The 17294-nt window shown below is 44.8% G+C and overlaps 1 protein-coding gene across 12 annotated transcripts in view; it reads right to left on the reverse strand.

The window, feature by feature from the left end:
• The window catches only part of szt2 (SZT2 subunit of KICSTOR complex), a 108303-nt gene that overhangs the window by 77797 nt on the left and 13212 nt on the right, over positions 1-17294 (reverse strand). For 5 of the 12 annotated variants that reach the window (XM_080290140.1, XM_080290135.1, XM_080290141.1 and 2 more), the window contains exons 14-40: positions 17174-17291; positions 16727-16932; positions 16340-16576; positions 15989-16067; positions 15824-15912; positions 15144-15315; positions 14903-15020; positions 14546-14659; positions 14160-14363; positions 13902-13999; positions 13377-13515; positions 13003-13311; positions 12713-12920; positions 12308-12355; positions 9334-9461; positions 8851-9115; positions 7627-7804; positions 7425-7517; positions 7141-7216; positions 5212-5502; positions 4909-5044; positions 3493-3673; positions 3103-3288; positions 2637-2870; positions 2173-2410; positions 1749-1823; positions 1428-1566 (exon numbers count right to left, since the gene is read on the reverse strand). In XM_080290140.1, the coding sequence (XP_080146266.1) occupies positions 1428-1566; positions 1749-1823; positions 2173-2410; positions 2637-2870; positions 3103-3288; positions 3493-3673; positions 4909-5044; positions 5212-5502; positions 7141-7216; positions 7425-7517; positions 7627-7804; positions 8851-9115; positions 9334-9461; positions 12308-12355; positions 12713-12920; positions 13003-13311; positions 13377-13515; positions 13902-13999; positions 14160-14363; positions 14546-14659; positions 14903-15020; positions 15144-15315; positions 15824-15912; positions 15989-16067; positions 16340-16576; positions 16727-16932; positions 17174-17291 (4359 nt within the window). Of the gene's footprint in view, positions 1-1427; positions 1567-1748; positions 1824-2172; positions 2411-2636; positions 2871-3102; positions 3289-3492; positions 3674-4908; positions 5045-5211; positions 5503-7140; positions 7217-7424; positions 7518-7626; positions 7805-8850; positions 9116-9333; positions 9465-12307; positions 12356-12712; positions 12921-13002; positions 13312-13376; positions 13516-13901; positions 14000-14159; positions 14364-14545; positions 14660-14902; positions 15021-15143; positions 15316-15823; positions 15913-15988; positions 16068-16339; positions 16577-16726; positions 16933-17173; positions 17292-17294 lie in introns of all 12 variants that reach the window. The other 7 variants (XM_080290143.1, XM_080290137.1, XM_080290134.1 and 4 more) reach the window with 6 other exon arrangements.

Here is a 17294-nt window from a genome sequence, read left to right on the forward strand (position 1 = left end):
TCTATAATCCATTCGATTCAGGTTTTCAAAGTCCCGATTCGATTCAACTTTGCCTCAGACAGTCAGAAATATTATAATTCTGATCATTTATCAGTACTGACTTCATCAGAATTGTGAACATCACAGCAGATGCCTTTGTGTGAAAGTAACTGAGAATAAAACAGAAAAACATGAAGGAGATTTTCCTGGTCTGGCTTTTTATAGCAGATAACCTTAAAAATATTCTACAATGTTCTGCATATAAAGTTTAAATTTCTTCAGTATTGAACAACAGAAAAAACAGGCTTTCTTGTCCGAGGTCATTTAAGTGAAGAAAAGAAAAAGACAGCAGCCACAGCGCTGTGAACAACGGTAGACTGGTGGGTAATAAGCGAATGAATAATACAGAAAACAGAGATTGGAGACGGGAACTGTTCTTGAAGTACAGAGAGAGAGAGAGAGCTAGCTGTGCAGGAAGTGTGATTTTAATAGTCGTGGAAGCAAAACAGCAAAATTCATGACGACATTGATCAAATGTGAAGCGCAGTTTGCTGCTTTTTTTGCTGCTGGCTCGGTGGATTTTGGCTGGAGAGACAAAACCTGCAGCTCAGAATCAGCACAAAAAGACGTAAACACAGCGCGGACCGGACGCATCAGGATCGCTGAGCTCCGACAGCGTGTCCGTCTACGTCGGGTGAGAAAGCCGAGAAAGACAAAGCTGATTCTGATGCGTCGGTCTGTGTTTACGTCTTTGTGTGGAGTCCGTGTACCTGCTCTCATCTGCTGTTTGGTTGTTGTTGAAATGGTTTTGTGAGCTTTAATCTGAGAATCTGGCGTTTCTGACAAAACACAGTTATATTTAAAAGTCAGGATTTAATGAATAATATCGCTTTATTCAAGCTACTCACCTCCCACTTCCACCTGCACTTTCAACTGGACCACGGCCAATCAGAGAGGTCCCGCCCCTGACTATCTCTGATTGGTTCAGTCCACGATAGGGGCAAAATGTGTGTCTGTTGTTGACCACAGGGAAGGTTGCAGATTTTTTTTTTTGCTACCTGAACAGTTGGTCGCACAGGTGCAACCAAATATTTTTTTTTAGTCGCACCACTGAAAAATTTGCTCGCATTTGCAACCAAATTGGTGGCACTCTAGAGCCCTGGTCGTGACGTTCCCCAGAGGCCTGGTAATGAACTCATCATGTGATCCAGGTGTGCTGACCCGGGGTGAGATCTAAAACCTGCAGGACACCGGCCCTCGAGGCCTGGAGTCCGACACCCTGCTTTAAACGGTTCTGATTTTTCATGTCTATAAAAATAAAAACGGGTCCTTAAACAGGGGCTTCTTTGAAAACTTGTTACAGTTGCTTCAATTAAAACCTGTATAGTTGTTTTTAGGTCACTTGTTACTAAATGAATGAAAAATGGGAATCACTAAATGACTCTGACCTGGAGTGGGAGTACACCGTCACTCTGTCCTGGTGGATCTTAACAATGAGCCAGAAGTCTGGCATAAGCCGGGCCTGGCACTCCTGTTCATCCAGGGTGGAGCTCTCACACTCAGAGTCGCTGCTGCCACCATCATAACCTGTCAACACAGCATTACGTCTGTATTTAACATGTTTCCACCATTCTTCTGAAGACGCATTGACATGAACCGTCTATAACATAAGAATTAAGACTCTGTAAAGCAGACACTTTGAACCTTTCAGGTGTTTCTATGACTCTCCCCCACAGGGAGCCTCTCACTCAGCTTTGTGCAGCACTTACCCTGCATGTCTGAGTCCAGGCTGCCTTGGCTGGAGACGACACTCTGGACTCGACTCGGCCTGAGTTTGCCGCCACCTGAGGAGAGAAAACAAGAAGTGATAGAGGAGCGCGTCTCTGTTCTACGCAGGTTAAACTACAGAGCTGAAACCCGAACGGTGCACCACGCTGAAAGAATCGGTTACTGTTACAATATCTTCACATTTTACTTTTACACGGACTTTATTTTTTTAATACTTGTATTTATTAAGATTTATTATGCATTATATTTATCTTTTTATATGAAGTTTCTTTTTTTACTGACCAACTTCTGGAATGAACAAAGTACAAATGTAAGGTGTGTCATCATCACTGGACATGATGATGACACACGTGCAACAAAACAGTGAAACAAGCAAACCTAAACAGGTATGAATGTGAAACTCACTGTGAGAGGCCGACTGCACGGACTCAGCCAGGCTGACACTCGAGGGGGTCTTTGGGGGTGAGCTGGCCTCTGTGCAGCTCTCTGCCTGCAGCTGGGGGGTACTGGGCTGACCTCTGTCCCCAACCATGCTAACAGAGTCATCTGCTTCAGGCTTCAAGGCTGCAACTGATTCACCAGCATCCGGAGTCGTGTCACTGAGAGCATCAGCAGCAACACTGACTGGCTTCCTGTCCTCACTCTGCACAGAGTTCAAGTAAAAGTTAGAGTCATTCTGTCTGATAAACTCCTGCAGATAAACTCTACCAACTATACGTCTTAAAATTTAACCTGATTTATTTCCGATCATGGATTTATGCTGATGTCAATAATAACATAAAAACAAACTGAATGCACAGCTGGACAGATGAAGGCTGATCTGATGTATTTTCCCTCCTCTGCACATCACAGTCACTGATGTATCTAACCTCACTGTCGGCCTGAGCTTCTGCTTCGCTCTCGAGCGTCGTGGTCTCCGCCTGAGCTGCAGCACTGCAGGATATGGTGGCGGCAGCAGGCTGTTGTGGGGGGGATGCAGTGCTCTCAGACAGCCTCTCGGTCTCTCGGATCCTCTGAGGGTGCAGTCTGCTCAGAGACATATAGTAGAAGCCGGCCTGTTCTCCATTTAACACATAGCCAGAGAAAGACATCCTACGAAACTCCTGCAAGATAAACAAACGTTGTACTTTATATTCATACGTCCATCTATACAGAAGTAACAAACCTCTGTGCATGCCTGTGAATCAGCCTGTAGGCACATATGCAAGAACAAAATTAAAGATTCATTAATGAACTCCTATCATGTTCTCATACAAATATGTGCAGACATGTTTTTGTAGAACATTCCTGGAGAAACTTTGTGTCTCAAGTTTAAATCCTGTTTGTTCTTCTTGCCTCTTTGAATTTTTCCAGCGACTGTTCAGGCCCAAAGACAAACTGAAGCGGGACTTCCTCACAGTGACAGTGCGGTCGACCGCTGGAGCGTAAAACGTGCTCCGCCACTTTCTGCAGCGTGGCCGGGCCGATGACCCGAGAGTGACGCAGAGCAGAGACGATCTCATCCTCCAGCAGCCAGCGGATCTGAATCACACCGAGAGAAACCAGGATAAGAGCAGCACTGCTAGTGTGTGTGTGTGTGTGTGTGCAGGAACAGCAGGAAGCACAGATATCTGTTCAGTGAATCTTTCACAAAGACTATTAGAAATGCTCTTGTGAAGTGTACGAACGCTGCACGCTTCAGTAATGTGGAAAAGCTGCCCACCTGTCACGTGTGGGAGGACTCACCTCGTCCATTGTGGCCAGGATTGCCAACTTGTGGGGAAGTGGGAGTTTGGATAAGGGGTCACCAGAGATGCCGTTGACACCTCCTCCCCTCAGACTGTCCAGCACGGCCATCAGCTCCTCGTCAGAGCGATAGGAGGAGGGCTGCCCTGGTGAACGATTCATGCTGCTCTCTGAGGTGTACCTACACACGGAGACAGCTGACGTGAACATCATGGAGTCCACACTCAGACTGACTCAAAGACGCAGTGGGTGCATGGGTCTCCTGCCAACAGCTTCACTCTGGTGCTGCTAATCATCACTTCCAATCCCATCAATTTAATCTAAAATAAGCAATAACTACTGAACATGAAGACAAAAATTACAATTGATTATTTTTGTCACCTCGGTTTTTAGGTTTACACGATGATAGAAACAATAATAACTTGGTAGCAGGAAATTAGCAGTCTTTGAATGAAAAATGACTGAAATAAGATATTTTCTGTGGATAAAATAATCAATTAATTCAACTTAAAAAAATGAAATAAATAAAAGGAAACAGCACGTGTTTAATTGTAGTAAAATGAATGGAGTGATATTCCAGATGTGCTGGTGTAGTCATCAGTGAAATACTGACACAGCCACAACTGTTGCTTTGCTTTTCTAAGGCTTGTTGGAGTCCATCTACCAACTGTCAGTTCAGCCTTTTCTATAACTGTCTGTGAGATCCAGACTGATGCTGCAGTGTTTTCTTAGATGTGCATTATGGATGATTATATACAGGCAGATAGAGGTCCAGGGTCCTGAGTGGGGTGTGTCTAAAATGAAGCTCCGCCTCCATCTCACAGAGCTGTTTTTTACTTTCAAAGCTTGTGATTTGCTAAAATGCTCTCATTGAGTTTCATCTGCCTGACATTTATTCATCTCTTCATCTGGCTGCGACTATCACAGGTTGAGAGGCGGTGTACACCTTGGACAGGTCACCAGCAGAGCTAACGAGCACTAGGACTGGGTAACATAAACGTTGACAAACTGTGGTCCAGTTTGTCGTGTTTCTCTTTCAAAGGTGTTCCTGGTTCATCTGTGCTGGAGCCACTTTAATTCAGAGAGCAGTGCAGAAAGATCCTTTGTTCTCTGAAAGGGTCTGTTTTTGGTTCATGTTCAGCTTTCCTTTCATTCTGTTTGCTTTTTGTGGTCAAATCCAGGAAAGTGAGTAACGTCCTGCCCAAAGAGGCATCAATAACTCTTTAAAGGCCATTTGAGAAATTCACTGCAGAATAAGCAACGTCACCAGTTTCTGTCTTTATTTCTGCTCCGTGTCACCGCTTTTAAAAAGTGTGATTTCATTAAAATCCTACCAACGCTCCTACAAAGGATCTTTACTGCAATCGATCAGGATGTAAAATTGAGATTAAAAAAAATTTGGATTTTGCACACGACCTGTTATGATGGAAGTCCGCCATGGCTTCGATCTCCAGAGGCAGCGTCAGAACAAAAATATCCAGCGTGACCGAGAGTTCGTTCAGATCTACAGACTGCACCGCCTCAGCATTCTCCAGGCAGGAAATGACCTCACCTGCAAACACAACTGTGAAGTAAGCTCGGGAACAAAATTAACAGTGTGAAGAAGAAGCTCTTTGTCCAAAGTGGTGATTTATAGAAGCAAAAGAGTAACACAGCTTCAGATATGCTTCCTTGCACAGAAAGAAGCCACTTAGGTGGAAAGCAGTCAGCTGTACTCACCCAGGCACGTGGGCAGCGTCTGCATGGGCACGGAGCCATGGCAGCTCTTCATGTTGACAGAGCAGGTGATGTGAACAAACAGTGGTGGCATGTCCAGCTGTGGGGCCTCGTTCTCCAGCAGGGACTCTCCCTCCAGGATGCTGAACGAGTCCTGGTCCTGGTTCACAGTGTTGGAGTCAGACAGGGACTGGTCCTCACCCTCTCCCTGGGAGCTGCTGCCTGGGTGCTCCTCATACTCCACCACCAGATCTGTGTCGCTCTCCGTCATTATGCAGGAAGACGGCACATTTTCTGCAAGTGTAGCAAGACAACTTTAAAGTAGTCCTAAGAATCATAAACTCTGCAAACTCTTTTTGTTGTTTCACGTCTTTGGTTAAATAAGGTTTTAGGAAAGACTTTATTTTACTTTCAGGCTTTTTATTGACCCGCAGGGACCACGTGGATCCTGCCTGTGTCTAACAGTAAAGGCATATAACTGTATATGAATACACAGACGAGTATCAGACACCTGTACAGAGATCATTTACTGCTACAATATAACCTGCATTATTAACATTGTATTAGTAATATATCCCACAGCACTGATGTTGCATTAGAGATGCTTATTAAAGTTATTGCCACCATGTTAACCTTTTTTTACAGGTGCAGCTATAATTATTTTATACACATTGCATGTTTGTGCTCATTCAGAGTTGATGCTCAGTCTCTTAAAGAAGGTTTTAAGCTTTGTGAAGCGCTATGTCCTCACAATCTATAGTGTAGGTGACTTGGAGCACAGAAGGATAAACAGCACACACGCTTACAAACACATAATCCTGCCAGGCCAAAAGCCCGAAATTCATTTAGCTTCTAACTGCATTTCAGTTTGCTTGGTAACAGATGACAGAAGACAAGTCAAGAAAAGGACAAGCCCTCAGGGACCGTCTAGGCTGGAAATTTACTGCCATGTATGGAAGCTGTTATAGAAAGAGGAACTTCTGTGTCTGTTTTTAGCCATCTAACATGTACCATTTACTGCAATCGATGTATTTGATCTGCAATCGACGTGAGAAGGGGCGTTAACCCTGATGTTATAAAAGCATTTTCAAGTGTGTTCTTAGCAGGAGACGTGTGCTGATGTGATGCTGCAGACTTCTTCTCCTGTGTGCGTTGGACCTCTGCTGTTTGTTTCATTGCTCCACATTTATTGAAGTCGGGACACCTCAAAAGGAGGCGATGTGTCTCGCGTTTCTAAAGCATGAAACAGAAGTCGCTGAAATAACGACGGCTGATTAAAAACTAACTGATGAAGCACTAACTGGATATTAAATGTGAAATGAGCCGTACTAAAATGATCAGTTTAACTGGGCTCGGCCTCAGAGTCTTCCTCATCTTCACCCTGCTTTGAGTTCTTCTACACCTTTCTCCCAGACGCTGAAGTCACCATAACGATTGCTTTCCATTATAAAAAGCCACTTGTGTAACGCTCACGAGCAGGCAGGTGCTGTTATTGACTGGAGAGAAATATCTGTGCTCAGAGCACAGGATGGACGACTGCTGAAAATTCACTCGTTTTATTTTCCCTTTCTATCAGTCTCACATTTTATCTTTTGTAGCCTCCTCCAACAACAACAGCCCTTTTGTTGAGTCACGTTTTCACAGTAATTTCGATGATTCCACTATCAGCCTTTTGGCTACAGGTTATCAACAGCTACAGGAGGAAGAAAAGAAACAACAAACACAAAAAAGCTACGATACTCCTGCACAGAAGCTTCAGGGAAGCTTAGCAGTATAACAACTTGTGCTTAATGAAGGACGAAACAGGAAAGGTCCTCCACCTTTAACATTTGTTACTGCTGAACACTGAACAACTGAATGTGTGACCACAGTGCTGACGGGAGACTAACAACAAACCCAAACTAAAGGCAAACGTTTCAGAACGGCCTTTACCGTCTTCAGTGGCGGGCTCAGCTTCTGACAGCAGCTCTTCACTCGCCCGTCTTTTCATCTCGCCGTCCTCCGACTCCTGTGAAGGAAAATCAGAGCAGCAAGGTTCATGCTCAGATATAGAGATACAGACTCACCTCTCTTCGGTTTGCTTCTCTGAAATAAACAGTTTTTAGTTTCCCCCCAACATCTGATTTGTCCAAATCCTTGATGACATCCATCCCTCTTTATAACATCTAACCTGCTATGTGACGCATGATATTGTAGCAAATTTACAGCAAACTCACCTCTTTCTTGGATGAAGGTGGAGAGTAGTAGAAGTAGTGTGGGTTGGAGGGAACACTTTTGAAATACTGAGAAAGGATCTCCATGAATTTATCCTGACAACAGTTTAAAATTGAAATGATAATTATTTAAAGCCGTTAGCTTTCTGGTCCAAGAATCAGCTTTAAGGAACTGAAGAGTACGGGATCCCCCTTCAGACACTACCTGTATTATTTTGTGCAGATCTGGATACACGTCACACGCGGGTTGTGTCTGCAGCAGCGTCAGAGGGAATTCTGCTATCGCTCCTTTCTTGGGCTCTTCCTTGATCGGTGGAGATGTAGGAGCAGAGGAATCAGGAACTCCTCTGGATTCAGCCTCACTGGTGTCCTCCACTTCAGTACTGCAGCCAGAAATACCACACAATTAATAACTGTGTCAGTTAACATGAATCTTATTGCAGACTGACCTTAAAACAGTCGTTATAAAAGTGCTTTGGAAGGGAAAAGCCAACACACTGACAGCAAACTTATGAACTGGAACGTGTTAACAGATGTGATTCATCAAAGGACAATTAGCAACATGGTGTGGTGGTTTGTTGCTTTATTTGAATGATGACTGGTGAAAGGGAAACATGCATTTATCACGTCTCAAACAGCTCTGGCATCCTGGAGGTCTCAGAGCGCCACATTATTCCAACAGAGCAGCCCACTGTGGGAGCACAGGCCCACCGGTGGCAGACTGCATTTAGGAAACAGACACCATCTATACTTCTTACATTACAAACATTTTCATGAAGCTAAATGACACTAAAACTCTGCTTAGTTGTATCATAGTTTTGTGCTGTGTTCGCTCTTTCGGCTCCTGTCAGAGATCTCATCCTGGTAAACTGGAGCTCTTCTTCCGCACGCTCGCTTGCTTGCAGGGGCTGGTCTGGAGGTCTAATGTTATAGTTTTTACTGCAGTCTTTCCCTGACCATGTAAAGCACAGTGAGAAGACGAGTGCTTAGAAGTGTGACTACAAGAAACAAAGATTTGTTTATAATAGAACTAAACCCTCTTTTTACAGAAAAGTGGAGAATCAATAAAGTTCATTAATATAACAAACGAATCAAAGTATGTTTGAGTCACACCAACATCAGCACATGTGAAGAAAACCCTGACGTAGGCCTCTGTGGATGTGAATTCACCAGCTCAGACAGCACCACCTGCTGGACAGTTTAAATCATTACCAAATGACTAAACTGTATGCTGATGGTTTGCATGCCACTAGCCCCAGATAAACAGATCCACAGACAGATGGGCAGAAACGTGGCTTACCCCCTATGCTGAGATGTTTTATGTAAAGCAAAATATAAGAAGGTGATAAGCTGTAACTTAACTTTGTTAAATAGAAGCAACTCGTTTCTCAAAGACTGGCATGTGTCTGATTCTGATGATTGGCTTCACCTGCATGAAGAGGCCACTTTATCATCGAGTTGCTCCCCCTCAGCTTCACCAAGGATAAACGTGGCAGGGCTCCTTGAAGCTTTCAGAGGCCCTCCTCCCCATCCTGGAGTCTTGCCGTGTTCCCTGAAGACCCTGATGTGTCCACATAGCGTCTGCAGGAAGGAGGTGATGTCGATCTCCTGCAGCGATTCTTCACAGTAGTCCATCGCCATCAGGACGTCCTGGGAGCTGATGTTGTAGGACTGCTGCAGGCTGCGGTATACACCTGACAAGAACATGGACGCGTGACCAAACGACGCTCGGACGAGTTTCAGTCACTGTATTTTAACACCTGTGAAATCATGGACGACTGTGACATGTTGCACTGCTGTGATGGACTTAACCTCAGATCCTCAGTTGTGTGTGTGTTTTGGTGGAGTAAGGATTTTTCTTTTTGACTACTCAGTTAAGCTTGAAGCATTCGTGTTGGTGGACACAGATCACCTTTGACGTAGCTCTGGTGGTAATGCTCCTGCAGCATGCTGCAGTAGTTGGCCAGCTCCTTGTGTTTGTGAGGCTGAGACAGGAGGTCGGTCCAAGGAGACTGACTGCTGCGATCCTGAGATAGAGACCTGCTGGGGAACAACAGCACAGAAAAGACACTGAGAAGAGGAACCCGGGTCTGACAGGATGATGAAGGATCAGTTGAACCCACAAGGATAGATTACGTTAGTACATAAAACCTCAATTTCACACATGTAGAAAACAGTGCTGGTTAAAATACAGACAGTTCCACTGCACCTAGTTTTGCATAAGCACTTACATGAACCCATATCTGCACCACAGTACAAGCCCAGTCACAAGGCCGAGAGACCAGTCGATGAAACCCTCACAAGCCAAAATCCTTCTGACCGACTGCTAAATGACCGACATGCATTTCCCAAAGCAAATAAATTTGAATGTTTCCATGTTAACCAGTGGTTGTTGACTGGTCTCTATGCTTATGTGACTGGGACTGGGGATTAAGCATCATCGAAGGAGCCAATAAGCCTGTGAGGGACAGCTGAACCTCCACAGCAAGCATCTGAAGCGCTGAATTAGGGGAGGAGCAAACATGATTTATCAGGTCAAAGTCAGGGAGAGACGAGTCATTTAACAATATTTCTATTTTTAACCTAAGTGTAGAAATTATTTGTGTGTGTTTATAGGTTTGTAGTTTAAACTTAAAATAAGACACAAACATCTAAAACAACAGTCTTAATTCAGTATTGACACCCAGAGTTAACTGTTAGTTAAGCACAGGAAGTCTTTTATTGTTTCCCAGTTAACCCATTCTAAGTATTAGGATAGACTCCAGTATGCTTCTGTTTATAAACATCAGCATAACTTTACATGTTTACAAATATGTCATGGCCCCATGCTGTCAGTTTAAGCATCACCAGTCTCTGCATTCCCGCTACATCAGTGGTTCGCAAACTGTGGTACGCGTACCACTGGTGGTACTTTGGCTCCATCTAGTGGTACGTGGGAAGTCTCCAGATTAAATGATATCTGGCATGTTCTGGTTCAAACGTACAGCTCTGCTGTCACTTCCAACATGAATGAAGACAGAAAACTAAACAGCAGTGACGTTTGTAGGGTTACTGAAGTTGGGCTAGCTGCTATATAATGATGGGCAGGGATAGCTCAGTAGGTAAAGTGGTCGCCCCATGATCGGAAGGTCGGCGGTTCGAATCCACTTAACGGCTACCCTGAGGTACCCCTGAGCAAGGTACCGTCCCTACACATTGCTCCCCGGGCGCCTGCTTAGTGGGCTGCCCACTGCTTCACTGAGTGAATGGGTCAAATGCAGAGAAAAACAAGTAATTTCCCCATGGGGATCAATAAAGTATCCATTATTATTATTATTATTATTATGTGCTACGTGATTGCTAGCAACACAGCTATGTTAGCATAAACACAGTGAAGCTGGAGGATGAAGCTAACTTTCTTCCACTGGATAAAAGTTAACATGAGGGTTCCTGATGGTTAGAGACAAATGCAGTCGCATGGCAGGATGCTGTAAACGGACCAAACTTCAGCAGGAGAACAACTGAGATAATCCATCCACAATACGAGGTTAGTCATTCATATACTGCTGCTGGGCTGCAGTTACATCGTAAGGGTTTAAACACTGAGCTGTAAAATGAACAGTGATGATTAAAACCGAGAGAGGCCGACAGTGATCACTGACTGTTTTTATGGGCTTGTTGAGATTAGAACAAGGTACAAAGTATTAAAACATGTTAAAAACACAGCAGCCTTAATAAACACGGAGCAGTTTGTTCAGATGTCATCACTTAACGATTGGCTATCCCACCTGCTGTTTTAATGCAGCACAGTTGTTATTATTATGACGTGTCACATCCTGTTCATGACAGTTAAAATAAATAACATTCATATAAGAAATAAAACTGTCTCGTGTAAACTGCATGTTGTGTTAAATAGGCTGATCTGCACTGTTCAGAGTGCAGTGTCTGTGTGACACTCTTATATAGAATAACAGGTATCAATAATCATCCCTGACAAATATCCTGCCGACCCAACAGAGTTTGGCTTCAAATATCACTACAATCCACATTCAGTGTTTCTGAGGTGTACCAGTAAATACTGCCAACTATTTTAAACTATTGCTGTCAGCTTCAAGCATGCAGTGAGTGCTGTTTCACACAGAAAACTGAATTATTGCATTACTCAGTCGCACCAGCACAAATAATGTAAACAGAAAGTTTGATCTGTCCACATCATCTCTTTGAATTAAAACTATAGTTCATGTGTAATCCTTGGCTCATCAGCAGTGAGGCTGGTTCTCCACTAAAACAAAGCTGAAGAGCAGCAGACAAAACTGCAGCCTGTGATAGTATCAGTGTTAATACATATAAATACAGCGAGGCCAGCATCCCGCTGAGACTTTCATAATTCATGTTCGTGGATAAAAACCTTGTATATAAAACATGGATGTAGATCCCAGGTTTAAATATCAGTCTAAACTGGAAGTGTCTTAAACCTGCAGTCCTTCCCCCATTCCACAGGAAGTGTCTGAGGCAATTTTGATTTACAACCTCAAAAAAAAAAAAAAAACACGTCTTGGTATTTATGATACCAAACATCATTTTTATGTCTTATTCAGTAGGACAGGACAGCAGGCATGAAGGCAAGGCCACAGTTTTAAGAGACTTCAACAATGTCAGAGCTCCAAATAAGCAACAGAAGAAGAAATGTGACCCTTTGATGAGTGTCTGTGGTTTTCTCTGATGTTTGCAGCAACAGGAGGAAGCACAGACAGGCCCGGGGAGTAGATGCTTTTACCAGCCTAGTTTTAGGAAAGCCACACTGTCCCGCTCTACAAGCGCATCCCCAAGTTGCCAGAAGTGTCCAGAGAAAGCTGAGCAGCCCCTCAGCAGACAGAAGGAGAGCAGACAGACAGACAGTGTGCTACCTGAACTTCATCTGCTGACACATCTCCCAGGACTCTGCATCTCGGGCTCTATTCTCCCCCGTGAAGACAACCAGAGACACACATGTTAACATCTCCACTGCAACAATCCAAGGCTCGCAGTGCGTCACACAATCATGACAAAGCCTAATTACAACACGGCTCCTCTTCGTCTAGTACTTCTAAGACTGGGTTAGATGATCCATATTCAGTATTTGGTGACGGTTTTTGTGTTCCAGGCAATAACAGTGTCATTATTATGAGATAGCCAAGGTTACAAAGAGACCCAAATATATACAATAATTCTATAAGACCTTCTTATCATTTTATAATTGTAACTGGCAACACAACTGTAAAACCTTCCTTGTCTTTCAGGATTTCAATGCTTGCTTGTTTTTCCCTCAGTACCTGAAGAAGACGTCCCTGGGTTGGCGGCTGGAGTTTGGGTGAACCAGCTGCTCTTTCAGATTCTCCAGTGAACAGTTGTAGACGTAAACTGGACACTTCAGCTGGCTGCTGTCACCAGTGCTCTGCTGGGAAAGCTGTCTGCTGAGGCTGATATGGAAGTCTGACTTGTGTGGCTCAGAGAAGTGGACTCCTTCTTTTTCTGCAGCATCTGGAAACATCAGAAAAACGTCAATCTTTGTGCAAAATGTTTGAACAATTCAAACCCTGCAGACGTGCGGTTTTAGGCTCACCTGAGCCCGGCATCCAACTCTCCATCTCTGAGCCTCTGCTGTCCCAGCTGTTCTGCTCCAGGGTCTGGGAGTCAGCAGCTCCAGTCTGGCCATCAGATGGAGATGAGAGCACAGGGGACCTGGCGGTGCTGGAGCTCAGCTTGCGCTCTAGTCGGCGACTGAGTCCAGACTCGGACCCTTCAAAGCCACCAGTGGATCCAGACAAAGAGTCAGCCTGAGATTTGTTGCTGGGGGTCAAAGCGTCGTCCTCCTGTGTGCTCACATTACTCCGAGGCTCGGTCTCTCCTGAAGCCATCAACATCAGAACATCTGCAACATAACAAACATCATGAGAGCGCGCTAGAAGCACCACAGCCAACAAACTCCAGACTCACCTGTGAAGGTAGCAGGAAGGAAGGTGAGGATTAGATGCTGGGAGCTGATGCACTTGGCATAACATCTCCACTGTGGCGCAGAGCAGCTGCTCTCCAACAACAAGGGCTCTTCATCCACAAGGTCTGCATTGCTGAAACTCTGCCAAACACAACAGACATTTGTCACGAATACAGGAAAGACCAACGAGGGACCTGAAGCAGCTCCCACTGCAGATTTCCAGTGTGGTTGTGGCCTCATTACCCGCAGAAACAGTCAGAGAGCTCAAAAGGACTATTTCAATTTATTAGAGAAATGTTTGCATTCCTATCCCATGATTTACTTTAGTACGTTTAACTAGAAACAGCAGACTGAAAGAAAACAATACAAGTATCACAGACGTGTGTGGCCTAAAGGCACCAACGGCTGTAAGGATTCAAACATTTTCAAAGGCTTCAACAGATCATCACTAGCTGCATTAGAACAACATAAATAAAAAACACTTAAAAGTGACACAGGTTTGGTTTTGTGCCAATGTTGGAGATCACCTGTAAAGTGCTGGTTGACCCCATCACCTCTCTGCTGCTGCCGGCCGTGTAGAATGACGTCACCGTGTCCTGTTTCTCTGGAGGCTTGACGCACTCCTCTAAAGAAACCGAGACGACAGAGAAACTGATAAAACAGAGAACAAAACACTCATATTTTGTTACTCTCCTATCATTCTTTTCCAATTATAATGGGATCATCTACCTCCAGGAGATACTCTGGCTAGATTCACGTGCACTTGGACACAGACTCGTACAGACCTTTAATAACCGGCAGGGAGAAAGGAGCGACGTGGCCGTCTCGTTCCCGCTCCAAGATGTGATGCATGAAGGCGACGTGGTCCCCGTCAGCTAACGGGATCTCTCTGTCACTCAGCTCGTTCTCCAGGCTGGTGTGGAAGAGGCTGAGCAGGAGCTCATTGGGCAGGCAGTGGGAGCTGTTCATCTGCTCCTCACTCCCCGTCGCTGAGCACAAAAAGGGAAACGCGCTCAAATCGATTTATTATATTTATTTATTATCATTTCTAAGCGTATAGATGCATGTTGTAGGACACAGATGGAAGTGAGATGCATTAAGATCAGCGAGCCCTCATATACAGTGCGCTACTCTGTCTAAAGCAGGTTGACGTAAAACGTGCTGTACATACCTGTGCTGAATGTGACGAAAAACAGCTCAACCTGCTGGCATTTTGGGAGCAGCTTAATGAGGTCAAACTGGAAAGGGACCATGTGGATGCTCTCCTCAGAGACCAGATGTTCTCCTGCACGCACACATAATGGAAAATCATCACATTTTCAAACAAGCAAAAACCGGAGAATCGCATCCGCTGAGCCATCAAGGCTTTAATGTATTCAGCTTTAGTTTAATGTTTGACTAGAATGAGCTCAACAAACGTCTAACAACGGCAGACTGAGTGCTAACACTTCAGCGAGGCACGACTCTTGCAGGCGTTTCTGTGATGTGTGACGTTTTGCTAACGCTGATTAAAAGCTACGTTTGTTACCTTGTGCATCCTTGAGTCCAGCTGGCAGAGAGCAGACCTGATCCTTATTCTGACACAGCTGGCTCAGATATTCAAAGGTCATCATGGTGGACATGCAGGCCAAGTCCCTCGGGAAGATCTGCAACACAACAGGGATGCGTAAACCAAACCTGCTGCTTTTGACGAGCAAAGCTTCACGTACACAAACGGAGCAAACTGAGCTCTAGTTTGAGAGCAGCTTGTATAAGCCAGCTTTTCGTACTGCTCGAGGGAGCTCCTGGTACTTAAGGCCCTGAAAGGAGCGGTGCTGATCCGTGCAGTTCACCGTGCCGCACTGCGGTTCCACCCAGCATTCGGTCACGAGGTTCAGCTCCGTGTCCAGGTCGACTGCCTCCACCTCGGTGTCATTGTCGTCGTCGGTGGAGAAGCTAGAACTCCACGAAAGACAAAACAAAATGCTGAAAATTGAAGAGTTCAGCTGAGCTGCACAAACATTTTGAACTGTGTTAAAGGGCTTCGTGTTAGATTAACACTTTGCAGACATCGACACAGCATCAGGGTATCTCAGATTAAATGACAACGACACGCTGCTGGCGGAACATAAACATGTCAGTCACACAGCTTCTTCCTCATCACTGTCGATACCACACGCTGACCAGCTGCAGCTTTGCAATAAACATGAATAAATCAGTCAAACTGAGCCTGGATGTAAAATGCTGCATTATGTACATGTTACTGTTTTTTAAGAGGTTCTGAGGTTCAAATGAAATCCACCGTTTCTGGTTTCTGTTGCTTATTTGTAGCTTTAATAAACAGGTGAAGTAAACGTAGACTTTGATCACGCTGAACTCAAACCAAGTGACAAACATTCCTGTTGCTTTTAATAAAAGCTGCGTCCTAACAGCGTGTCCTGGTCTAACCTATGGGTACTGCCAGGCTTACCTGTCCTTCGTTGAGGTAGAGTGAGGGGGAAACAGGATATACTGAACAATACAAGAGTGACTCTCTCTGTCCACGTCTCCTGATGTTCCCTGAAGACACAAATAAAACCAAATCAGGATCACAGAGAATCACTTTGGGAGAGCAGTTTGTCCTGCTGTTCTTTACCTTCATTGGCAGCTCGATCACCAGGTTTATAATGCCCTCGCCACTGGCAGCAAAGTTGAAGCCTTCTGACAGGCGAATCCTGCAGACATCAGGACAATTTTAAGGTTTTGCATCTCAAAGAGAAGAAATTTGTAAAGAGAGACACGGCACTTAAAGAATCCTGAATTTAGATCAGAATCATCTTTGTTTGTTCCAGTTTGATTTATGGGAGAGCTGCATAACCACAGAGTAGATACCATCAAAACCACGGTGAAAAACTGCTGCTCAAATGCGTGCATTTTTTCCTCTGGCTCATTTATATTCGTAGCTGTGGTATTTTTAAATAGATCACATTTAATAGTTTGAACTTACTCCGAGAGCACGGACAGGATATGGGCAACAGCCTGCATGGCTACAGCCGGTCCCTGGCTGCTCTGCACGGCCCACACCCAACGCTGGTGCAGGAAGTAACGTGACAGAGAGGCCAGCGTCGAGGAGGCTGTGCGGTTTGCTGCCACGCTGAGGGGTGCAGCGGTGTTGGAGGGCAGTGGGAAGGTCTCCATGTTGAAGATGAAGGGAGTCCTGAAGTCTAGAGGAAGCTTGTCATACCTGCACAGGATCAGCAGTTAGTCTCCATTCAGTTGCTGTTGGTAGCAACAGCAAACTGTGTAACCAGTACTTTTAAGTGGTTATGCATTTATTTATTTATTATTAGATTACATGACCTTCCTCTGGTGGCCTACTATGACATGGACCGACCTGATTAGCAGCTTTTCCAGAGGCTTACTGACCACCACCACACAGGGTCTGTCAGAGAGCGCAGGCTTGGGAGCAGGGATGGAGGGAGACTTGGATGGAGACGGGTGGCCCACAGCCTTCCTCTTGGTTTTGGGTGTTGCCTCTTTGTTCTGAACACGATGAGGGAAGCGAAGCTTGAGGATCTGCTCTCGCAGCTCATCCACAATCTGATTTTAGAAAACAAAGCACAACACGAGTCTCACAGAGAGTTACAAGTGGAGCAGTTTGTTCCCCGAGCATACATGTGTCCTATAACCTCCTTTCATGTTTTTACAAAACTGCTCATAAAAGAAACGGAGAACCACATTTTATAAAAACAGTGCACGAAAAATACAATACTGTCATCTACTAACAGCTATGGATCATAACACTGATATTGTATTGGCCCCATGTTTTTTGACTGAGTACCTTGTTCCTAATGTGGGCCGGTGTGCCGATGGGGAAACCCAGACGCAGGACCATGCAGGGGGTCTTTGAGATGACACGCACCAAGTAGAAGGAGGTGGGAGGCTGATCAGAAGAGCTGCTG

The sequence above is a fragment of the Astatotilapia calliptera genome, chromosome 15 (genome assembly GCF_964374335.1).
Source record: "Astatotilapia calliptera chromosome 15, fAstCal68.1, whole genome shotgun sequence".
In the NCBI taxonomy this organism is placed as follows: Eukaryota; Metazoa; Chordata; class Actinopteri; order Cichliformes; family Cichlidae; genus Astatotilapia; species Astatotilapia calliptera.